Genomic DNA, 26,985 nt, shown 5'->3' on the forward strand with positions numbered 1-26,985 from the left:
TGGTATTGTGTGGCCTAGTTGCTGATCTGATGGCCACAAATGGCAACTACGTTACATAATAAATACAAATGTTTCCCTAGGACAGTACATAAGATTGTAGAGCGATGGTGTCTAATCTGAGGTTACAATTCTAAAACTACAACTCTCAGCATGTAAATGTTTCGTATTTTAACAGGGAAGAATAGCACGCTTATTAACATTTCAATCCCAAATCGTGGAACTTTTTAAGCCGCCAGGGACCATGCCAAATTCCCAGGCACCCATCCCCCTTTTACACAAATTTTTGCGGCCCAGATATATCAGATATCACGTAAATCCGTCATAGAGGTAGATGTTAAAAATTCTAGTATAGGACAGCATGTATATCACATGGGAAATCCAGTCAAATTGATCTTCCGATATATCATAGATACATAGGAGAAGGTCATATTGGTGACGTCGGTGATCTCCGACCAACACTGATCTGGTATTGCTCAGAGATTTCCACTACTTGACATCTCACACCACATTCTCAGCTAGTGGCATTACGATCGCAGTCACAGAGGGTGCAACTAAACCCGGAGAGGAAGGGGAACCGTCCCAGAACCCTGGCGATCGCTGGCCGAGTCAGGATGTTGTGTGATGCTGCCCAGTGTCAGGACCTTGTATGCGCCGTGGCACAGACCTTGTGTGTCGGGGCCTGATATCGCTGGGGGCATTGTGTTCTCGGCCCTATTCCATCAATGATATATTCTGGAGAACAGAATTCCAGCTAGTTAGTATTTACAGTATATTTTGATGAGAATGGTGATTGGATCAAGAGTGTCCCTATAATAACACTGCAGCACCAGAGCACTAAACAAGAAGTGTTGACATGGGAGCAGAGGAGCAGCAGATGATAAAACTCTAACTTAGAAGTCTATTTCGACTGGATTTATGTATTCCATAAAGGACAATGTAATAGAAAACAATAAAGTAATGGCAATAAAGATTTATTTTTACTGCAAAAATATCTATATATGTCCCCTGGGCGATGTTCTATTGTTCTATGTATTGCATGTTCGGGGGTATTTCTGACTTGTTTCACGTTAGACAATGAAAGTGGAATCCGAACAGATCCATAAAAATCCTCACATGTGGGAAGTTGTAAAATGGCTGAGTAGTGTTAACATTGAAAAAAAAACATGTTGTTGGGTGCGCTGGCCCTTTAAATTGATATCTGATGTGTCATGGGGTTTTTCACAATAAATAAACTTCTGGATGGAGGATTTAAACAAAGCACCGACCGGGACGACCTCCAATAAAAGGAAATCAAATGACTACAGGGTGTGTTTTATAAATGGGACCCTTGTTTGCCTACCCCCTAATAAGGGGGCACTATAGTAGAAATAGAAGTCACTTCCATTAAAGAGCATTTGCCCTTTAAAAAATAAAAAAAATAATTGTCCATTCCCAGACTCTTGAACAGCAAATCTGCTTTCTTAAAGGGGTATATCAGAAAAATGGATAGAACGTCCACAGGATATGCCACGAATGTCTAATAGAGTGCCACGTATCGGGAGAGGTCACATGACCCACGTTCCTGCAGCTGCAACTGAATGGAGAGGTTGCATCTGATTTCTTAAAGGGGTATACATGGCCATTATCTGCACACACTCTCCATTCAACTCTATAGGAGTTAGTGAAAAAGCCAAGCCATGCCTCCAGCTGAATGCAGACACGCCGGCCACCTGGTATGGCTAAACCGGGATAAGGTGACCCCCATCTGTCAGACATTTATGGTATTTCCTGAGCCAGATAAATAGGATGACCCACCATGTTTTAGGCCATTATGGCTGTGGACGCAGTATCACTAAGGCTGTGTTGTGGCTTCTATACATAATGGAAACCATGATACTGTGTCGATGCATCATACGATGAATCCCAACAGACCTTATATTGACTTATAATGGGGTCAGTTGGGATACCATTGCTGATTCTCCCCTTTGGTCGGGTAGCAAATTCACGGCACCCCGTGCTATTGTTGCATCGAATTTGACAGAATTGCTGACGGAGCCTCCGAACTGAGGCCCCAGTGCAGATGTGGACACAGCCTTAAGCCATATACCTTAGATAACTGTTGGCCGAACGCTCGCTTGCATGGTGGTTTCAATAGGGAGAGGGGAAGACACCTCAGGCAGCAGATTATCTCCGGCGGGAACGGGGTATATTGAAATCAAACATCCCCGATCCTTCTTTTCCCTGACATTATATATATACTGTATATATATATATATATATATATATATATATATATATATATATCATAAAGAAATAACAATCTTATGGGGCCACAGCTTAATAACCCGCATTCTTAGCCGTCTTATGCTTTATCACCATCTGTCTGTATTGGAGGACGTTGTTTTATTAACCATAAATAACACTGAACTATGAGGGAATCAGAATATTCATAAACATGGAGAATGGGAGTCGGAGTTCTGCGTGCGTCACATGATACTTCAGAATCCTCCTGTCCTGACAGAGTAATGGAAAATTGCCTGAATCTTACAATATTTCCAGATAACTTAAAGAGTAACTAAACTTGTATAAAACTTTTGACGTCATAGTGACATTTCAGAAGTTTTGATAAGTGGGGGTCCGAGCACTGAGACCCCCACCGATCGCTAAAACAAAGGGCAGAAAGGTTCAGGTGAGCGATGTGCTGCTTCCTTACTGATCGGCTTTCCTCGGATTTGTTTTAGTGATCAGTGGGGGTCTCAGTGCTTGGACCACCACTGATCAAATCTTCTATGTCACTATGACTTGCCAAAAGTTTTTTGTAAAGTTTAGTTACCCTTTAAAGGAGTTTCCAGTCTTCTAACATACTTTGGGGGAAGTATATTAAAACTAGCATTTTAAATGCCAGTCTTAGGCCGGATTCACACGAGAGTGTGCGTTTTGCGCACGCAAAAAGCGCGGTGTTTTGCACGCGCAAAAGGCACTTAACAGCTCCGTGTGTCATGATCATAGATTGTGTGGCTGCGTGATTTTCGCGCAGCCGCCATCATTATGACACTCTGTTTGTATGTTTGTAAACAAAACCTTGTGGTGCTTTTCTGTTTTCATTCATACTTTTCACTGCTGTTGCGCGAATCACGCGCGTCCCACGGAAGTGCTTCCGTGTGCTGCATGTGATTTTCACGCACCCATTGACTTCAATGGGTGCGTGATGCGCGAAAAATGCAGAAATATAGGACATGTCATGTCATGAGTTTTACGCTGCGTAAAAATCACGGACTGTCTGCACGGCCCCATAGACTAATATAGGTCCGTGCGCCGTGCGTGAAAAGCAAGCGCGTTGCACGGACGTATATCACGTTCATGTAAATCCGCCCTAAGGGTACGGCCACACGAAGCCGCCCTGACATGGTCAAAACGCGGCCAACAACTGCGCTGGCACTGTGTAGGAGCGGCTGACAAATACCTCGTTAAGAGGTATTCCGGTTGCATGCGCACTGCCACTTCATTCATTGTCTATGGGAGCGCTGGAGATAGCCGAGTGCAGTGTTCGGCTTTCCGGCGCTGCCATAGAGAATGAATAGGAGGTAAGTTGTTGTCATTTCGTGCGGCCATAAAGGGTGTATTAATTCATGGCCGCACGATTTTGCAGATCAAGGGACGGTTTATCCGCGTTAACATGCGGCCACTAACAGGCTGTTTGACAGCCGCACCGAACATGGTGCCGATGCAGTTGTTAGCCACGTTGCCACCATGTCAGGGCCGCTCCGTGTGGACGTACCCTAAATATCTAATTTGTAGCCCCAATTTCCTAATATATTAGGAAACACCCCCCTGAGAAGCAGATATGATTACAATATCTGCACATCTCAGTAGCAGAGAATACAGGCTGCCATAAATGGTGCCTGCATTCTGCAATCTACAGGACAGCTGCAAGGAGTTTGACTTTCCACTGCTGCCCTGCTCTGTTCTGCCTTTAATGGGAGCAGTTCTGATAACAATATATTATGGGATTGCTAATTTTTTTCCAAGGGCTAAAAATATAAAGTTCTCCCTTAATTTAGATCTTAATACACAATGGCTGCTAAACCGTAATTCAATGATAACAAATAGCGGCCCATTGCTGGCACATGAACAATACGGATTATTTATGGTGCCGGAGAAAATGTCCCATCAAAACTGTTTATTTTTAGACCTTGTTACATTATCCATTGTTTATTGAATGATATTGTAACGGAATCATCCACTAAGTTATTAGCAGTTAATTTCGGCCTCTTGAAGTAGATAAATAATAAATATATAATATTATATCGTATATTAAAGTGCACCTACTAAAACCCAGCATCATAAGCCACATGGAACGATTTCCTAATATACTTGATAAGTTATTAGATGCTCTGTTGCTTTAAAAAAAATCTGCACTGCCTGTTGCCACCACAGGGGGCAATCTATGTGTTGCTCCTATTTAGAACAAGAGGAGCTGTATACACTATCACCCCCTAGTGGTGGCAACAAGTGGTGGCCAAGTACCTATCTTTACAGGGGCAGACACTGAGCAAATGTTGCAAAAATTGTGCATGCCCCCCCCCTCAATTAGGCGGCACACGTCTTACACGAAGTTCTACACACGTCATACAAGAGCAGCATATACATCGAATACACACATCTTATACATCGGGGACACACCACACACACGACGGACACAGCAAATAAATCGCACACGCATCAGACACATATCACACAGTTATGTCACACAAATATCACCACAATATAAACAATTTAATCACGCTGCTATAAATACTCACCACATGTCAGTGCTGACCTCCAGCGGGAAGTGCCATCTTCTTCCAGCAGCCTTTAGTTCCCCTTTCCATACCTGCAGGCTATCTATAAATGTTCACAAACCTTCTCAGTCAACAAAAATACAGAATACAGAGTTGGGGGTAGGAGGGGGATGCTGCTGCATCATTTTCTCCGCTGTTTTCAGTGAAAAAGCATGAGGGAAAGAGGGAATAGCACCAAGGAGACGTTTGATTGGTCAGAGCTCAGGACCCTAATAACACATCGGGAAGAGATCGCCCACTCAGGAGACCCGTCCCAAAATATGTAGATTATATGCAACAATTCTGGCTGCACTACATTTAATTCAAAACTACAGCTGCCGATGGAGGGATTGTGATTTTTTTTTTTTTGTAAATCCACGTTCAGACATGATGGATTTATATCCGTAGCCGTCAGATCAGGGTTTGCGGTCACTAAAAATCCTTATGGTCGTGTGCATGAGGCCTAAGTCAGTGGAAGGGGCTGAAACCTGTGGCATATCCACGGCAAAATCCCATAACACGTGTGGATTTGCCACCATATCCTGAACCCCTCCTAAGTAAACGAACGCATCTCATCATCTGTATCCAGCGTTCGTAGATGATTCCCCTCTGTCGTGTTATTCTGTATGGTAGAACTGATTTTCCACAACATATGGAACCATGTGAACAGAGATTTCCACTTTGCAAAATTACAGGTGGCTTTTCATTTACTGGGAGAACATCGGCTGCACATGGGTCGTAATAACCGGTTTTGTATTTAGAGCAGGAATGGCTCCTCACCGCGGCTTGTGCTCTTTATAATTTACAAGAAGTAAGAGAAGCGGTTACGTGACTGTCATTTTCTGCCCGGCTCAGCAACATGTATTTTAGGAACCTCGCAAGGAATATTCCTTTTGTTGCAAAAAATCAGCATGTCCTCAAAAACCTTCTGCCGGACGAGGCTTGAAACGGATAAATATACACAATGTGTGGATTACATAGTTAATACAGCGGGAGTCGTCTGTATATTTGTTACAAATTCTATTAAAGACGATCTGTGTGCCCTCCTGACATGTCTGTTTTAGGAATTAATTATATTCCCCATGAAATAACACTTATGGAATATTGTTTCTCAGAACTCTGTCAGGATATGTCCACACGCACTGTTTTCAGACGTAATTCGGGCGTTTTAACGCCTCGAATTACGCCTGAAAAAACGGCTCCATTACGCCGACAAACATCTGCCCATTGCTTTCAATGGGTTGTACGATGTTCTGTTCCCACGAGATGTAATTTTACGTGATGCTCTCAAAAGACGCCCGCGACAAAGAAGTGCATGTCACTTCTTGGGACGTTTTTGGAGCCGTTTTTCATTGACTCCATTGAAAAACCGCTCCAATAACGTTCGTCAAATACGCCGCAAAAACCACGAGTAGTTAAAAAAACGTCTGAAAATCAGAAGCTGTTTTCGCCTGAAATTTCAGACGTATTTTGCTACTGCGTGTGGACATACCCGTACTCCTCCTGAAAATGTATGAATAAATTCACAAATGGGCGTTATCCTATATGTTTAATCAGTGCTGACAGTGTCAGACGGTGTGTGGACACACTACATATAACTACTATAATTCTCCCTATGTATGTACAAGAATATAACTACTATAATACTGCCCCCTCTATACAAGGATATAACTACTATAATACTGCCCCCTCTATACAAGAATATAAGTACTATAATACTGCTCCTATATACAAGAATATAACTACAATAATACTGCCCCCTATGTACAAGAATATAACTACTATAATACTCCCCCTATGTACAAGAATATAACTACTACAATACTGCCCCCTATATACAAGTATATAACTACTATAATACTGCTCCCTATATACAAGAATATAACTACTATAATACTCCCCCTATGTACAAGAATATAACTACTACAATACTGCCCCCTATATACAAGAATATAACTACTATAATACTGCCTCTATATACAAGAATATAACTACTATAATACTGCCCCCTATGTACAAGAATATAACTACTATAATACTCCCCCTATGTACAAGAATATAACTACTACAATACTGCCCCCTATATACAAGTATATAACTACTATAAGACTGCCCCCTATGTACAAGAATATAACTACTATAAGACTGCTCCCTATGTACAAGAATATAACTACTACAATACTGCCCCCTATATACAAGAATATAACTACTATAATACTGCCTCTATATACAAGTATATAACTACTATAATACTGCCCCCTATATACAAGAATATAACTACTATAATACTGCCCCCTATATACAAGAATATAACTACTATAAGACTGCCCCCTATGTACAAGAATATAACTACTATAATACTGCTCCTATATACAAGAATATAACTACTATAATACTGTCTCCTATATAGAAGAATATAACTACTATAAGACTGCCCCCTATGTACAAGAATATAACTACTATAATACTGCTCCTATATACAAGAATATAACTACTATAATACTGCCTCCTATATACAAGAATATAACTACTATAATACTGCCCCTATATACAAGAATATGACTACTATAATACTGCTCCTATATGCAAGAATATAACTACTGTAATACTGCCCCCTATGTACAAGAATATAACTACTATAATACTGCCCCCTATATACAAGAATATAACTACTATAAGACTGCCCCCTATGTACAAGAATATAACTACTATAATACTGCTCCTATATACAAGAATATAACTACTATAATACTGTCTCCTATATAGAAGAATATAACTACTATAAGACTGCCCCCTATGTACAAGAATATAACTACTATAATACTGCTCCTATATACAAGAATATAACTACTATAATACTGCCTCCTATATACAAGAATATAACTACTATAATACTGCCCCTATATACAAGAATATGACTACTATAATACTGCTCCTATATGCAAGAATATAACTACTGTAATACTGCCCCCTATGTACAAGAATATAACTACTATAATACTGCCCCCTATATACAAGAATATAACTACTATAATACCGCCCCCTATGTACAAGAATATAACTACTATAATTATCTTTTTTTTTTTTTTTTTTTTTTTTTTTTTTTTTTATTTGAAAACTTGCAACAAATTATTACAATACCTTTGCAATACACTCATAACAGATAAAGAAAATAAACATTTGTCTCTTAATAACATCACAATAATTAAACAAACCATAATATATGAATATTGCTCCAGTATAGATTGTTTCAACTATTTTTCATGATATTATTCTAGACAGTATTACAGGAGAGTTCTTCTTTATTGATGACCGGGCTGCATCGCGCACACCACAGAGGGTACACGGTCACCACATTTATGACGTATAGTGAACCTCTATGATATGAACGGAGTTCGGGGTAGAAGTCTCCATACAGCAGCAAAGAGCTTCACTGTCCCACTAGATGTGGTGACTGCAGGGACACAGCAGGGACATTACTCTGTACATAAGTCTCTTGTATAAAGATGTCATTGGTTTTGTCGTCAGACAGACGCTGGAATATCGCCTGCCGCCTGCTCCTATTCTTCGGACTGTTCACATTGATGGAGGTGATTTTCAGCCTCATCTTGGTTACATGTCTTTCCTACTTTTTTTCCTTCTTCCACTGCTATGTCCTGTAACACCCCATCTTTTGGTGGACATTGGGGGGTCAGCGTCTTCATCCTGAGGTTCGTCATCTGGGTTGTGTGAGGAGACTTGCTCCATCTCTGCTTCTTCTTCCTGGTCATCTTCCCCCAGCGCACAGTAACGTCCCCCAGTTATCGCCAGCACTGGAGACTCCGGTGATTTCTTTGCAGCAGTGATTTTTTTCCTAGAAGAATCATCTGTTTTACTTCTCCTTTTAACCGTCTGAAATCCCTCCTCATCGATACTGGTCGCTGTGGCTGGATCAGCTGGTTTTTTACTGGTCGCTTCGGCTGGCCCAGCTGGTTTTTTACTGGTCGCTGCGGCTGGATCAGCTGGTTCCTTACTGGTGTCGGGCAGATGTTTGGTGACAGAGTGACTGGATATTTTGCTTTTAGCATGACCTCTATTTTCAGTGGCTGGTGACACTTGTGCAGCATCCATAGATGGGACATTCGTCTCTGGAGCAGGGTCTCTGGTACTTTGGCTCACATCCTCGCTGGGACTTCCAGGTTCTGGGGTTGTATCTACACATATGGAGACATCCTCCTGGTCTTCCTCCATGGCTCCTTTAAAGGTCTCCTCCTTATTATGCTCTGCATGCGGACACTCCCGGAATGTATGTCCAGGTCCTAAGCACAGGTTACAGATGACAGGTCCTGTACAATCATCCTTCACATGCCCAAACTGACCACATAGTGAGCACTTAATACGGGAACAGTTGAATGCCAGGTGTCTGCCCCCACATCTATGGCACAGTCGCGGTTGACCAGGGTAGTAACATATGCCTCTCTCCGAGCCCAGGTAGAAGGAGTGCGGCAGATGTCTGGTCACTCCATTCTCCTGAACCAGCTGGATCTTGACAGAATATCCTCCATTCCAGATCTCCTCCTCATCATAGATCTTTGTTGGCAGCCTCTTCACCTCACAATATCTGCTCAACCAGTGCTGCAAATCTGCCAGAGCCACCACCTCAGACTGGAACAGGACGGTGGCAGTGACTACCTGGGGTTTAGTCAGCTGGATGACATGTAGATGCTCCCACATCGCGTGCTCCTTTGTATCATTATAAATACTCCAGAATAAATCTAGACTATATTGCAGCTTGAAACTGATGTCATAATTCCTGCTGGAGGGAACGTGGATCAGAGCGAACACCTCAGAAGCTTTAAACTTCATAAACTCCTTCAACAAAACTTTCCCAATGTAGAGTCTGGAGGGGAGGTTTTCCTCTGGTCCTGAGTACCTGATTCTGACCGCGTTCCTCCTCTGAGGTGGGGGGTTAGTCGGTCTTGTGACGCTGGAGAACAGTCTCCTGTACTGAGGTCTGTCAGCAGGTGGGTCAGGACTGGACCTCTCCTCAGCTGATTGTACTGCAGATCCTCCTGTGTCTGCTCCTGATCGCTGTGTAACCTGCACTCCATTCACTGACACTGCGGACGGCTGAACCTCCAGCACAGGGTCTGCAATGTCCGCCTCAGCCTGAGCCGCTGGTTCATCAGATATCAGACTGTCAATCACCGCGGTGAGCGAGGTCTCACTTATAATGTCAGGACATGAGGCACTTTCTTGCTCACTCCCAGGAGTGCCACTCGCATTTACTTCATCAGTACTGCACATAGAGTCTACTGCAGTTAACCCCTCGTCAGCTGGCACACATTTCTCTGCAGCTTTAGCAGCATTTTTGTTCACTGATTGCACAGACCCCACACATGATGAGAGATGTGATCCTCCAGCCACTGCACACTCATATCTTCCAGGGTTTCCCTGCTCCACAATATTATACACAGTCTTATAGTCAGTGTCTTTTTTTGCAATGATATTTTTTCTCTTCACAGTTTGGGCTCTAGTCTCCCTTTTATTCTCCATTGCCCGGTTCTTTATTTTGGGCACTGTGCATGAGTCTTTCTGCAATCTCTCCTTCAATATCACCAGCTCACGTGTACAAACATCAAGACACTCACATTTCATCAGCTTTGCCTTTGGATCAGTCTCTTGGTTAATTTCAGTTCTCAATTTGCGAACTTGCATTTCCATTTTAAAGATATTTTTCTTTGTCATTTTTTTGCACAATTCACCAACATCATGAGATTCAGTTGACTCACCAGCCACCATTTCCAGATCTTCACCTCCACCATCTCCATGCTGCAGGTCAAACTCCAGACTCTGGGCTTTCCCAGGATCATCAGCCCAGGACCCCTCCCCTCCACCTGGGTCAGAAGCCATGCATAGTCCTAACAGGGAGCTCACAAGCACACGTCTATCCTCTCCTATGGACAAGAATATAACTACTATAATACTGCCTCTATATACAAGAATATAACTACTATAATACTGCCCCCTATATACAAGAATATAACTACTATAAGACTGCCCCCTATGTACAAGAATATAACTACTATAAGACTGCTCCCTATGTACAAGAATATAACTACTACAATACTGCCCCCTATATACAAGAATATAACTACTATAATACTGCCTCTATATACAAGTATATAACTACTATAATACTGCCCCCTATATACAAGAATATAACTACTATAATACTGCCCCCTATATACAAGAATATAACTACTATAAGACTGCCCCCTATGTACAAGAATATAACTACTATAATACTGCTCCTATATACAAGAATATAACTACTATAATACTGTCTCCTATATAGAAGAATATAACTACTATAAGACTGCCCCCTATGTACAAGAATATAACTACTATAATACTGCTCCTATATACAAGAATATAACTACTATAATACTGCCTCCTATATACAAGAATATAACTACTATAATACTGCCCCTATATACAAGAATATGACTACTATAATACTGCTCCTATATGCAAGAATATAACTACTGTAATACTGCCCCCTATGTACAAGAATATAACTACTATAATACTGCCCCCTATATACAAGAATATAACTACTATAATACCGCCCCCTATGTACAAGAATATAACTACTATAATACTGCCCCCTATATACAAGAATATAACTACTATAATACTGCCCCTATATACAAGAATATAACTACTATAATACTGCCCCCTATATACAAGAATATAACTACTATAATACTGCCCCTATATACAAGAATATAACTACTATAATACTGCCCCTATATACAAGAATATAACTACTATAATACTGCTCCCCTATATACAAGAATATAACTACTATAATACTGCCCCCTATATACAAGAATATAACTACTATAATACTGCTCTCTATATACAAGAATATAACTACTATAATACTGCTCCTATATACAAGAATATAACTACTATAATACTGCCCCCTATATACAAGAATATAACTACTGTAACACTGCCCCCTATGTACAAGAATATAACTACTTTAATACTGCTCCCTATATACAAGAATATAACTACTTTAATACTGCTCCTATATACAAGAATAGAACTACTATAATATAGATCTAAATATCTAGGAGAATATACAGATCAGTGATATATTGTGCAGCCTTTATGCACTTTACTCTACTAACAATTTATGTTGGGTCTCTCCCTAAGAACAATCACTACTGCTCTGTATCACATATGGGATACTCATGTCCTGTATATTTCAGCTATAATATAATAGACGGAAGACCTGACTGATACATAAATGTTCTCGACCAGCCCCTCAGTGTCTCAGATGCCGGTATTGATCTCCACTACTCTGTGACCTTAGAGAACATGAAAAGGTTTCTCTGTGCGGCTCATCAGGTGTCACTCCTGACCTTTTACCAATCTGCTAAGAGAAGATAATTCCCACCGTCCTGTTCTATGTGATTACACTGGCGCTCTGGACCCGCGGTCTAATATACAGACAATGGGAATTTTACTCTTTTGGTGAAGTGTAATATACAGGAGACGTCCGTGATTAATTGCATGGGACAGCAGAAGCCAATTGTGGTCAAAACGAAACCGCGATGGCCAGAACTATGATATCCAGCCATTAAACTGCTCATCACGGTGGAATAATTGTGCGACCTGTTAAGTCCCATTTTCATTGCATCAGTCATATCCATGTAATAGATGTGCATTATAGAGAAAGACCGATGTCAAGATCCGTGGGTATGTGGACCCACGAGGCCGCACCGCCGTATCGGAGTAGCAGCTGGCCAAACAACAGTCTATACAAAGTCTTAGTACAAGAGTAACTCCTGACGAAGGGTGCGAAACGCGCGTCGAGGTGTTTTCTTCTGAGACCATCAACAGCCATCATGTCAGCCACAGGTAATTGATATGCAACCATGCGTAGGATTTATGTATGGTGGTTAGTATAACTATTTTGATAGATCTTCACCTAGATAGTGGGGAGGCTGATACTATATGACTCTATATCAGTTTAGAGGCTTTTTATTCTTCCCGTGATTGGTGTTACTATTTACCTGCTGTATACTATGCATTATAATAACATATGGGCTATGATGGTGAATTGATTATCTCGGATTGTGTTCGATTTTAAGTATGTTTTAATTTTGTATGTACGTGTATGGGTATCTTTGGGAGGGTATTCCATTTGTGGAACAATAACATTTATATTTTTGGACTAATATATATCTCAAAGACTACTCTTTTTTGTGTATACATTAATATGAGGCATATATAGGATTTCTTGATTATGGGCTAATTAGTAATATTATACATGTGTGCCCGCTGGCCTTTTAATGAGGGTAGGGGCATTGAGGTTCTCTTCTGGCTCCCAGGGCCTTTCCTCTGGACCAAACCCCTTCCAATCCTCTAAATAAAAAGCTCTCCTACGCTCTGGTAGTCCGGGATCTTCTTCACTTCGAACACTTCAGAAGAAAAGCTGGAAGCAACTGCAGGACTAGGAGTCTTACTGTAGCTGTACAGAACCACAGGCTTCAGGAGGGACATGAAAGGAGTTGGGGATTTTGAGAGTAGGAGGCAGCTGAAGTTTATAAGAGACAGGGTTAATTTGTTGCAGGATCTCAAAAGGTCCGAGGAACGTAGGAGCAAATGTGTATGAAGGCACCTTCAAACGGATATTCCTTGAGGACAGCAAGACTTTGGTGCCCGGAAGAAACTGAGGCAGCTCTCCTTCTAGTATCCATTTTTCGCTTCATGCGATTGACTGCCAGCAGAATAGAGGACCGGGTCTGCCGCCAGATTTGTAGAAAGTCACCAAATGCAGAGTCAGCTGTGGGTACCTGGGATGTAGCCGAAAGGAAGAGGGATTCGTAGATGTTGGCCGAACACCATGAACAACGGTGTGGAAGCAGTGGACTCACTTGTGTGGTTGTTATGAGAACTCAGCCCATGGAAGAAGCTGCACCCAGTCATCATGCTGCATGGACACGAAATGACGAAGATTATTCTCCATGATTTGGGTAATCCTCTCGACCTTACCATTGGACTGGGGATGGTAGGTTGAGGAAAAGTCCAATTAAACATCTAGTAGTTTACAGAGGGCTCTCCAGAATTTCGAGGTTAAATGTACCCCCCGATCAGACACGATATGAAGGGGCAAGCAATGCAAGTGGAAGAAGTGCTGAATGAAGAGATTTGCCAGTCGAGGAGCAGAAGGTAGGCCGGTCAGCGGAATAAGATGCCATCTTCGAGAACCGGTCCACCACCTCCCAGACCGTATTGCATCCTTCTGAGGGAGAAAGATCTGTAACAAAGTCCATTGCTATATGCTGCCAGGGACTGTTGGGCACATGCAGAGGTTGGAGCAGATCGGCAGGGTTGGAGTGAGCAACTTTGTTGGAAGCACACACAGTGCAGGAAGAACCAAAGTCCACAATATCTTTGGGCAGCGTGGACTACCAAACTTACGAGCAATCAGATCTCAAGTCTTACGCACGCGTGCCCAGCCAGTTTGGAGCTGTGTCTCCACCGAAGTATTCTCCTCCTGTTTGCCAACCGTGCAAAAGTCCTCCCCGGAGGGATGCCTCTAACTTGCAGGATGGGTCTATGATACATTAAGGGGACTCCACAGTGTCTTCTGTTTCAAACGACCTGGACAGGGCATTGCCCCTCACATTTTTGTCAGTGGGACGGTAGTGGAGCACAAATTGGAAGCGGGTGGAGAACAGCAACCACCTGGCTTTACGGGGATATAGCCGTTGAGCCGACTGGAGATAGGTGAGGTTCTTGTGGTCGGTGTATATCAGGATGGGGTGAGCTGCACCCTCTAGCAGATGTCTCCACCCATCCAGATCCAATTTGATGGCCAGTAACTCCCGATCCCCAATAGAGTAATTTCTCTCTGGGGAGAAAAAGGTCTAGTGTAATAGCCACATGCTACTGCCTTTCCTTTGAAGCTTCTCTGGAACAGAAGTGCACCTGCACCAACAGAGGAAGTGTCCACCGCCAACGAGAACTGTCAAGACACGTCAGGGTGATGGAGGATTGAGGCTGAAGTGAAAGCACTCTTAAGGCTTTTAAATGCTGATTCTGTCTCTGGTGTCCACACCTTGGCATTCATATCTTTCTTGGTAAGGGTAGAGATGGGAGCCGTCAGTGAAGAGAAGTTTGGCATAAACTGCCGGTAGAAGTTGGAGAATCCCAAAAAATGCTGTATGGACCACAGACCCTGAGGATGTGGCCATTCCAGGACGGACTTTACTTTCTCAGGATCGTCTTTTACTCGTCACCTTGACGGATTCGGATCAAATTGTAAGTCCCACGCAAGTCTAGTTTAGAGAAAATCCTGACTCCTCTTATACGGTCAAATAGTTTGGATATTAGTGGCAACGGGTATTTGTTTTTGACTGTGATCTGGTTGAGACCACAGTAGTCAATGTAGGGTCGAAGAGATCCGTCTTTTTTTTTAACAAAGAACCCGGCCCCGGCTGTGGGGAGGAGGATTTTCGTATGAAACCCCTCTCCAGATTTTCCTTGATATAGGCCGACATAGACTGAGTCTCTGGCAAGGAAGGAAAGAGGATATACCTGTCCACGGGGAGGAGAAGCATTTGGAACCAATTCAATCGGACAGTCGTATGACCAATGTGGGGGAAGCATCTCGGCCTCCTTCTTGCTGAAGACATCCTCAAACTGAGAGAAATGGGGATTTAATCCTGCTAATGACCGAGGCAGAGGAGGCAGGACAGGGTGGATCTGTAACCGACAGCAGTGAAGACATTTGGAGCCCCATTGGAGAACTTCTCCGGAATTCCAGTCCAGGACTGGGGCATGTAACTGGAGCCAAGGCAGACCCAATAGAAAAGGATTCACGGCTTTAGGCAAAACAAGAAATGTAATCAGTTCAGTATGAAGGGCTCCAACTTTGAGCTTCAGTGGCTTGGTTTCAGACACGATCAGATCGGGCAGAGGAAGTCCATTCACCGAGGCAACAACCAAAGACGTTTCCAGAGGAACTGTGGGCAACTGGAGATGATCCACTAGGTCTTGTTGAATGAAGTTTGCCACAGACCCTGAGTCCAGATAGGCAGAGACCCAGTGCGTTTTCTCGCCGGACACTATGGTCACGGGAATGGACAGTTTAGAAAATAATTTTTATTTAGCGCCGTTCGGCCTAGGGTTGTCTCTCCAACCAATCCTAGGCACTGGAGTTTTTTGGCTTCTGGGGACACAAACGCACAACATGGCCTCCAAGGCCACAATACAGACAAAGTCCCAAAGTGGTCTCGCATGTCTGCTTGCATGACTTGTGACGTTGCATGGTCTTGAGTTCACCAGCGGGGTCCATGGCCTGAGCGTACTGTCACGATCCGTGGGTATGTGGACCCACTAGGACGCACCACCGTAAAGGAGTAGCAGCTGGCCAAACAACAGTCTATACAAAGTCTTAGTAGAAGAGTACTTGTGATAGTCCAGACACTAAATACACGAGAAGAAGGAGTCGGAACTATTCAAGTATGAAGCACAAAATATCAAAAAATACAAATTTTATTGAGACATACAAAAATACATAATTAAAAACAGACTACAAACCCAATAACTGTATATCTCCAAAATAGGAGACAGTATGGAGCCACAAAAATACCTAAATTCATACAATTTGTGTATGTCACATTTAGTCACATTTAGTCGGGAAGGTATCCCATAAGAAGTTACCAAAAAGGATATAATATACTTAGAAAACAAATCCCTAGAACCATATAATAGCGAAACACTTGTGTCCAAGCATAATTACAGCAAATTCCCAGTATACTATGTCTCCATGGACAATGATCGGGAGTACAGAGGTAGTGATTTGATTATAGTAGCAAGTAATTTAGACACACTCAGTGTCAATATCGTAACTAATTCAGAACAGGGACCAACAGTAAAGATGACCTATTTCAGACAATTGTCAAAAGTATACAGATGATCTGGTAACAACGTGACAAAAAATATTAGTCCTTAGTAAAACAAGACCAGCAAGTACTAACCCATGTGGCTCCTCAGATTGTAACAGCTCCCAAGTGTGGAGAGAAACCCCAACGCGCGTTTCGCGTAGATTGCTTTTTCAAGGGATAGTCCAGACAGTAGCAGAGGCTTAGGCATAGATGAAACTTAAAGGTAGATAACGCCACATGTGGCAGATGATATCAGGCATGGCAGATTACACCAGAGGTGGTGTATGACAGCAGGTGTGACAGGTGGCCCAACACGACTCCAACACTCTAAGGCTCAGGAACAAACACAGCATAGGGTACAGGTAGCAGGGCACGGGAACAAGATAACACTAAGGGACCGTTTGCTAAGACTAACATGGGAATACACAACAGCGCTCAGGCAAGGAGTGAAAGGCCAGAGACCTTTTTTATAGTTCAGGGTGATCATGGGCTAATTAGTAATATTATACATGTGTATATGTTAAGGCCAGGCATGAGCGCGCGTGCGCACACCCTACGGGACACAGCAGAGCGGAGCGGAAGTGAGTGCTGGCATCTCCTAGGAAGAAGATGCTGGCTAGCACTTGCAAGTCCATGACCGCAGCCGTCAGAGGGTGAGTAGGAACGACGGTCCGCGGCCGTGGACATTACAACAGTACCATCAGTGCGCCAGTATCTCCAACACAACAGTAGGCGTCAAATACACCAAAAGAAAGCAAGCCCTATTGTTGTATCTGTCTTTCGGGAGAAATAAATCCAGCTTCGACCTGACGTTGTTTTCCAACACTATTCTAGTTAGATAATGAGTCGCGCTTGGCATGACCTGCTCAGGTTTTCCGCTGCAAAACGGGTGCAAAATACATTGATAAATCCACCCCGGAATATTTTAGCAAGGAATTATAGCATGGGCGGACCACAGACAGCAGAGGGCCCCCGTGTAAAAACAGTATGTGGGCCCCCTGTTCTCCAATATCTCATCATGGCTCACCCGCTTGTCTCTCTAACAATTCGCCAGTAATTGTGAGCCATGAAATGTATCAGCTCAGGTCCTTACAATCTAAAGAAGCTGCTTTTAAGGTAGCAATGTGGTCTTTTCTATCTATCTATCTATCTATCTATCTATCTATCTATCTATCTATCTATCTATCTATCTATCTATCTATCTATCTATCTATCTATCTATCTATCTATCTATTCTATCTATTCTATCTATTCTATCTATCTATCTATCTATCTATCTATCTATCTATCTATCTATCTATCTATCTATCTATCTATCATCATCTTTTGGAAATGGAAAGTATCTATCTAGCTATAGTTTTTCTTTCTTTCTTTCTTTCTTTCTTTCTTTCTTTCTTTCTTTCTTTCTTTCTTTCTTTCTTTCTTTCTTTCTTTCTTTCTTTCTTTCTTTCTTTCTTTCTTTCTTTCTTTCTTTCTTTCTTTCTTTCTTTCTTTCTTTCTTTCTTTCTTTCTTTCTTTCTTTCCTTCCTTCCTTCCTTCCTTCCTTCCTTCCTTCCTTCCTTCCCTCCCTCCCTCCCTCGGCTGGATTATGAGGAGGGCACATGTGTCACGTTCCCCCGAGGCTTACATCACCTTGATGACCTAGGGGGCCTCCTCCACTAACCATCTTTGCCCAGGCTGGTTCTTATGACTTGGGAGAACTGGTTGTCTGGCATGTCAAGGGTGCCTGCGGCCCCACAATTCTTGTAGGCATAGACTAATTTTTGCTTGCGGCATCCTTTTAACTTATCTTTTCACCTGTCTGTCTGTCTGTCTGTCTGTCTATCATCTTTTGGAAATGGAAAGTATTTTTAACAAGTTGTAAAATATGTAATGTGTTCATATAAATATTAAATGATAAAATTAAATTTACAGTTCGTGCTAACAGAGAGAGCAGAATTACCATCCCCCAGTATCTGCTGCACCGCTCAGGACCCCAGTTTATGGCTCGTGTCCATTTTGACTGTCCTCCCTTTAGACGTCTCCTTTGCTGAAGAATTGTTTCTTGCTTTTTCCCCAGGTATGTCACCACGCGGACTGCCAGCAAATGAATCAGAAGAATCCTTTAAATTTGTGTGAGTCATGTGACATCAAGTTCCACAGCACCATGCACTTTGATAGACATATACGCTTTGACCTCCCTCCTCAAGGTAAGAACCTTATTATAATTTCTTACAAGCCATTTGACAGCTCTGATCACATAGATCAGTCCCCTGGGATGTTATCTGCTGTGGACCAAATGTTCTTAAAACCTGTAGTGATTGGACGACACGACCACATCTTATGATGTCACTATAGTTGCAATGACAGTGAAGTCCAGTGTATACACACACATGTATGGTTCTGATGGTGAGGGGTAGCAGGGGACAGAATAAGAATTTTTTATTATCCTATTTAGTAGAGGTTTCTGCTATTTGGGGAAAATTTGGGTTTAGCGAAAGCCAATGCTCAGTAGCAACGATGTAGGAGGTTTAGAGATTGTGTATTCACAGGGACCCAATTGCTCAGGAAGGGCCAAAGACCTCTCTGCCTTATAAGCTTGCCTGTCACATTTTGGAGGCCCTTATACATATTTAGCATGGAGCCAAGGAACTTCAAACTATACCTTTGCATCCTGAAATTTAAAGGGAAGGTCCACCTTCGTAACGGTATATTTTGATTGCTCCAATACATCCAAAATGTAAAAATATAGCAACTTTCCACTAGTCTTAATTAAACATCTCCCAAAGTTTACTGCCCACATACAAATCTGTGTGTCTCCATGGTAACAGACCACAAACAAACCCAGCGTAGTCTGATCCTGCAGTCATACATTCTTCCACCTGTCCCCTACTTCATGATAACATGCATTTAGTAGGTTAATAAGTAAGGTACAGATGGACTGCAGGATCAGACTTCACAGGATTTGTTTGTAGTCTGTTACCATAGAGACACATAAGTCTGCATAGGAGCTATAGACAAAAAATGGAAGAAACAATCAAGGCAAAACTAATATCAGACTAATCTAATCCAGAGAGTATACAGCATAGCTGGGAATATTAGTCTCTGTTAAGTAAAGAGACTTTATATTAAAGGGAATATCTGATGTATTTAATTTTAGTCTCTTTAATCAGATTGTAAGTCTGGAGGGGAGAAATAATGTGTTAAAGTGTAGCTAAACATTGGACAAACTTCTGACATGTCATAGTGACATGTCAGAAGTTTGAATTGGTGGGGGTCCGAGCACTGAAACCCCCACCAATCGCTAGAACGAAGCAGTTGAAGCGCTCGTGTGAGCGCTCTACCGCTTCGTGTCTGTTCGGCTTTTTCCGTAAATAAATGTATCGTGTACGGACTCAATTGAAAGTCTATGAGCCTGTACTCCGATACATCGGTTTTCTGGAAAAAGCCCAACAGACCCGAAGCGGCTGAGCGCTCACACGAGCGCTTCAGCTGCTTCGTTCTAGCGATTGGTGGGGGTCTGAGTGCTCGGACCACCACCAATACAAACTTCTGACGTGTCACTATGACAGGTCAGAAGTTTGTCAAACATTTAGCTACACTTTAAGTAATGTTTTAAATGTTTTCATCTATTTTATTTCCTATTTTTAATATGTTCCCTGGGGCCGACCATGTAGGAGGCACACACTTCTTTGTTGTATTGTCTGTGTAGACAGCGCAGTAGGTTGCGTATGCTTTATAGCAGCTGCAATTAATGGGTGTTAATTGTCAGAAAAGCGTCCATAGACTGATATGGTCTACAAGAAGAGATGGATTACAGCCCCTTCCCCAAAGTTCAGGGAGTAACAAGGGAGCTTTATCTCTGTGTACAGCTGTCGCTAAATCCTTCATCTTTTAATGATAATGAGATTACTCTGCTGAAGATGTCCCAGTCTACACTACAAAGCTGAAAAGTGGGCTGCAGAAGACAGGAAATGTCAGCTTTATTGTGTATCGTCCAGCAGCTAATTTGAAAACTGGAATATTCCAGGGTGTATTCTATTTGGATTGTCACATAAAAATTGAAACAAAATAAAAACCTGATAAATAATATGACATTTTCTGATGATAAATTCCATTTAAAGAAAAACTGGCTGAATGGTAATATAACAAGATATGTTTCTAGAGCACTGTTTGTACTCTTCTATGATTTTTATAAATTCCTTCTGTAGTTCTTAACAAAGTTTCATTTCTAAGGTCAGGGAAACCGAGGTGCGCGGCACACAGCCAAATTTCAGGGGTCACGGTTAAAAGACGCAAGGATTATAATTATGAGACTGCAGATTTCACAATTAAAGGGAGATGTACTGAGCCTGTATACTTTGCCTGGGGACATGTGTGGCAAAGTACACAGTGATCTTTATAGTACTGACAAGACATGATTTATTTTTTTTGAAGGGGTTGTCACTTAAGAGTGCCACGTAAAGGTTGTTTTCTTTTCTATAGCATCACATAGGGGAAGGGTCCAAGGCTCTGTTTTTCCCACTAATACACATTGGGATGATGAGCGCTTACCAAACTTTAGAGCATGCTTATGACTTTCGTAAGACCACTATGAAATGGTGCATTTTTTACGTGCCCTTTAAGAGTACAATTTTTGCCCCCACTGAGAGCCCCCCTGACACTGAGTGGGAGGGCAGTTTGTATATAAAGAATAACCAAGAGGATTTAAAGGGGTCGTTTGGGCACAGATAACTGATGACCTATCCACAGGATAGGTCATCAGTATATGATCAGTGGGGGTCCGACACCCGGATCCTGCACCGATCAGCTACTACGGCTGCCTCCGGGTGCGGGATGTTATGCAGGGTATGCAATGTTCTGATCCGGGAGCAGATGGCTCCGTGCACTTCATAGTGGTCGTGCGGCAGAACTGCAACTCTTTGTTTCTCATGATCGGTGAGGGTCCCAATGGTCACAACTGTACTGTTCCTACATTGATGGTGTATCCTAGGGATTTGCCATACATTTTTAAAAGTTTTAAAACACTTTAAGAAAAGATTAGCATACAATGAAAGATTTTTTCCATAGTTTTACATTTTCCTCTAGGCAGGGCAGATTACAAGATTCATACAGTGCATCAGTTATACCAGTGATCGCCAACCTGTGATTCTCCAGTTATTGAGAAACTACAACTCCCAGCGTGCCAGGGCAGGCTGAGAGTTGCAGTTTCACAAGTGAAGACCAATGACTCATATCATTCCATCCCGATAGTTTATACTATCTCAGCGCCAGCCTAAGGCTCCTAGACTATAGTAATAGGTATATATGGGATTATTACAGCTCCTATTTTGGGGGATTAGTTCCACTTTAAGACAAATTCCCTGTCGGATGTAATACTGTAGTGCATTGTAATCGCTGCATGTCCACAATTTGCCACTCATTGTAAAGATATCAGGAGTGTGGTTATGTGTGCCCCTGCTTGTTTCTGGGTGTGTTGTGTTTGCCTGCAGGGATTTGGCGGGACTCAGGGCTCCAAGCACAACTATCTAGTAATTAGTCGTTAGCAGACAGCTGTTTGTACAGTGCCAGGTGTTAAGGTGGTGAAGAATGAGGGGAGCGGGCACAGCGCAATGAACCCAGCTGCAGGTTTGTGTCCAGCAGATAATCCAATTTACTATTTTGCACGGCACCCTTCTTTACTTACCAGCAATTTGATCAAGGTCTGTTGTTAAGACCCCTAGATAAAACATGCAGACCCCAAAAGGAAATAGAGAGTAATACAGCCACACAATATTGGTGTACAGTATCTGAATAATACCACCATAGAGTGCAAACATAATAGTGCCCTGCAGTGAAGATATAACAGTGTCATACAGTGCCCAAATAACACCACAGTTGGTGCCATGATATAAGTTCACAACGATAGATAGATAGATAGATAGATAGATAGATAGATAGATAGATAGATAGATAGATAGATAGATAGATAGATAGATAGATAGATAGATAGGAGATAGATAGATAGATAGATAGATAGATAGATAGATAGATAGATAGATAGATAGATAGATAGATAGATAGATATGAGATAGATAGATAGATAGATAGATAGATAGATAGATAGATAGATAGATAGATAGATAGATAGATAGATAGATAGATAGATATGAGATAGATAGATAGATAGATAGATAGATAGATAGATAGATAGATAGATAGATAGATAGATGATATTAGATAGATAGATAGATAGATAGATAGATAGATAGATAGATAGATAGATAGATAGATAGATAGATAGATAGATAGATAGATAGATAGATATGAGATGGATAGATAGATAGATAGATAGATAGATAGATAGATAGATAGATAGATAGATAGATAGATAGATAGATAGATAGATAGATAGATAGATAGATATGAGATAGATATGAGATAGATATGAGATAGATATGAGATAGATATGAGATAGATATGAGATAGATATGAGATAGATAGATAGGTAGATAGGTAGATAGATAGATATGAGATAGATAGATAGATAGATAGATAGATAGATAGATAGATAGATAGATAGATAGATAGATAGATAGATAGATAGATAGATAGATAGATAGATAGATAGATATGAGATAGATAGATATGAGATAGATAGATATGAGATAGATAGATAGATAGATAGATAGATAGATAGATAGATAGATAGATAGATAGATAGATAGATAGATAGATAGATAGATAGATATTGTAAGTAGATTTAGCAGTAATGCATATTTATTTATATTTAGTGGCTCAGGTGTCATTGGTGTTCGCAGTGTACTGTCACCATTTTGTGCACCACAGTTGGTACTAAAATATAAGTTCATTACAAGCCATCAGAAAGAAAATTTAGAGCAGACCATACGTGATGGGAGACCCAAAATAGTGAAGACTATAAAAGAGATTTCATCTGGGTTTGTTTGCTGAAGAATCTGATTTTAAAGAATGTTGGATTTTTTCCCCCTTAACAATTAAATAACCACACATTATCCTACAAACATTTCCCCTTCTGTTCCTTTAAAAGGGTTGCTCTATCTCCTTTCTGGACAACTCCTTCAATTGTAGTTGTCAGATGATCTCATTGCAGCGGCTCTGGCTACTCTAGCCCCCAGCGATCAATTGAGACGTCTGTGGGGCTGCTCATTTCCCCTACAGTGCCCTCTGCAGGTAAAATGAAGTATTACATAGTGCCCATTGCTCTAGCTCATATCAGGTATGCCACTCTATAATGTTCTTTGAGGGGCTTATCTAGATAGGCTGGCTGGGCATGTATTGTCATGTGCCCGGGGTGCTGGATGTCAGAGGGAGAGGCAACAAGCCACTTTGACGTGGCCACAGTATTTAAATAAAGGGCAAGGGCAGCGAACTCCATCTATATCTCAAATGAAGGAAAGGCTCGCTAAGTCTCTGCATTCAAATGCTCAAAAAGAGCATATAAAAATGGGGTGTTCAAATGGCACAATACCTTCAAGGTCTCACTAAGCCTGAATTTGTCAGCCCATAAAATGTAAATGTTTATGGCGATATGTGATGTCATCCCATTGAAGAACACTACAGTCTGAAATGGCTGATACCAGAGGACAACAGACTGTGTTAAACCGCACAACAAATAGAGATCAGATAAACTTTAGGTTTAGTTTCCCCTAAATCCCTATATTTTGGAGCCAGGTCATGTGATTTGGGATATTGTGTGATAATAATCTTACAAGTTCTAGACTTCTTCTAAGTATGACTTTCCTGCCAAAGTATTGGAGCTTGCATTCATGGAAACATGAGCTGGCACCTTGACAAGCAAAATCCTTTTCAGTTTGTGGGCAAGGACGTGCGATTTCCTTGGATGATATTCAAGGGTATATCAAAATCCATGCCTGCGCTGGAAATTTCAGTCAAGATTTAATATGTTTATTGTCCTTTCCCGTCCAGACATTCTCTTAGCGCGGTATAGCTCTAATTTTAGAGTCATCCGGGGAGTCGCCTTTTCTATGGTTTGAATAATAATTGCACTCTTGACCTTTTTCTACCAAATCGCATTTTCCTGCCGCTGCTGTCTGCAGTTTTATGGTGAACATTAAGGAAAATTTATTTTTTACGTACCCGGGCTATAATCTGTTTATTCTCGCTATTGATTCGTCAAATTGCATGTGCAGGGGCGGACATACACCTGTGCAAAAAATAAAAAGAAGTAAAAAATTCTGTTATCTCACTTAATTATTTTTGTTGAATTGGGTTACATCCCTGGTAGTCAGGGGTAGTGGAAGAGGTTAATGGTAAGATCGCTTCTGATCTAGGGCAGTGAAGGGGTTTATGATTACATACCTGGTGGAGAAGAGCAATAAAGGCGTTAAAGGGGTTTTCCACTACGGACAACTGATGATCAGTATGTCATCTGTGGGGGTCCTACATCCGGAGCCTGCACCGATCAGCCGCTCCGACCAGAAGCAAGGAATAGCGGCCGAGCTGCAGTACTGCAGTATGTGACTAGGAGCAGAGTGGCCCGCAGGCAGCCGGAACAGCTGATCGGTGCGGGGTCCGGTCGTCAGACCACCACAGATGATATACTGATGGTGGATAGGTCGTCAGTTGTCCGGTAGTGGACAACTCCTTTAATGATAACGTCCCTGGTAATCTAGGGCAGTGAAAGGGTTGATAATACCATCCCTGGTGAAAAAGAGTAGTAAAGAATTTAAAGCGACCCTCCGCTCCCAGGACAACATTTTAAATATGATGGTATTTATGGCGTAATATTACCTGGTCCCCTCCAGTTGTGCCCCTCTGCCGAGGATTTACAGTTTTAGGGTCCCCTGTGTGCTGTTCTAAAATGGCTGCAGCGAGTCTGAGACACTCCCATTATTCTTGGATTGGCCAGAGCTGCTCAAGTGAGCAGTTTTGTCCAATCCGTGAACAGATGGAGTGTCTTAGACTCAGTCTGAGAAGCGCTGTGGCAATTTTGAGACAAAACAGAGGGGACCCTAAAACAGCAAATGCACGGCAGAGGGGCACAACTGGAGGGCACCAGGTAGTAATACTCTATTTACCCCATCACATTTATAATCTTGTCCTGAGACTGGAGGGTCGCTTTAATGATAACATACCTGGTATTCTAGGGCAGTGAAAGGGTTAGTAATAAGATTCCTGGTGGTCTAGGGTAGTGAAGGGGTTATCTCTTTTAATTTCTCCTGTAGAGGTGGGTAACATCCCTGGTAGTCAAGGGTAGTGGAAGAGGCTAGTGGTAACATCTCTTCTGATCTAGGGCAGTGAAGGGGTTTATGTTATATCCCTGGTGGTCTAGGGCAGTGGATGAGTTAATTATAACATCCCTAGTGAGATTGAGCAGTTAAGGAGTTAATTATAACCTCCCTGGTGGTCTAGGGCAGTGAAAGGGTTAGTAATAGCATTCCTGGTGGTCTAGGGTAGTGAAATGGTTAATAACATCCCTGGTAGTCAAGGGTAGAGGAAGAGGTTAATGGTAATATTCCTTCTGATCTAGGGCAGTGAAGAGGTTAGTAATAACATCCCTGTTGGTCTAGGGCAGTAAAAGGGTTAATAACATCCCTGTTGGTCTAGGGCAGTAAAAGGGTTAATAACATCCCTGGAGGTCTAGGGCAGTAAAAGGGTTAATAACATCCCTGGTGGTCTAGGGCAGTAAAAGGGTTAATAACATCCCTGGTGGTCTAGGGTAGTGGATGAGGTTAATGGTAACATCCTATAACAAGGATTTTAGCAGCCAATCAGATGCTATTTTAACTGGGTGAGTATGAAGGTGATATAGATTCCCCCTTAATTAAACCTGACCTGTTTAGCATATAATGTTGTTGTGTTTTATACATTGTTGCTTTGTATATTTATCTTGTATTTTTCTCTCTCAGGATCTATCCTGGCCCGCAACGTCTCTACTCGATCATGCCCTCCCCGCACCAGCCCCGCATCAGATCTCGAGGAAGATGAAGAGGAGTTACTGGATGGTAAAGGGTAGGTTCTACGTGAAAAGTTGCACAGCTTTGTAAATACTTTGCTTTACTATTTTTGTACTGATTTTGAGTTACTTTGTGCAGGTTTCCCCATTCACATCCATAGCTTCTTTAACAATTCTACTGGTTGCTCTTGGAAACCGACAGCAGTTTAGCTTCATCCTGTTGTCAGACATGTGACCTGACAACTGAGTGGATGTGTATCCTTTATCTGATTTCGAACAATGAACTGCTCTCTGGTAACAGAAAAACCTCAGAGTTCGG

At 41.9% G+C, this 26,985-nt stretch overlaps 1 protein-coding gene across 3 annotated transcripts in view; it reads left to right on the top strand.

Annotated features, from left to right (window-relative positions):
* Positions 1–26,985, top strand: part of PLEKHG5 (pleckstrin homology and RhoGEF domain containing G5) — a 186,344-nt gene that overhangs the window by 75,459 nt on the left and 83,900 nt on the right. For all 3 annotated transcript variants that reach the window (XM_075839446.1, XM_075839447.1, XM_075839448.1), the window contains 2 exons: positions 18,810–18,939; positions 26,620–26,722. In XM_075839446.1, the coding sequence (XP_075695561.1) occupies positions 18,810–18,939; positions 26,620–26,722 (233 nt within the window). The remainder of the gene's footprint in view (positions 1–18,809; positions 18,940–26,619; positions 26,723–26,985) is intronic.

Source organism: Rhinoderma darwinii, chromosome 10 (genome assembly GCF_050947455.1).
Source record: "Rhinoderma darwinii isolate aRhiDar2 chromosome 10, aRhiDar2.hap1, whole genome shotgun sequence".
NCBI lineage: Eukaryota > Metazoa > Chordata > Amphibia > Anura > Rhinodermatidae > Rhinoderma > Rhinoderma darwinii.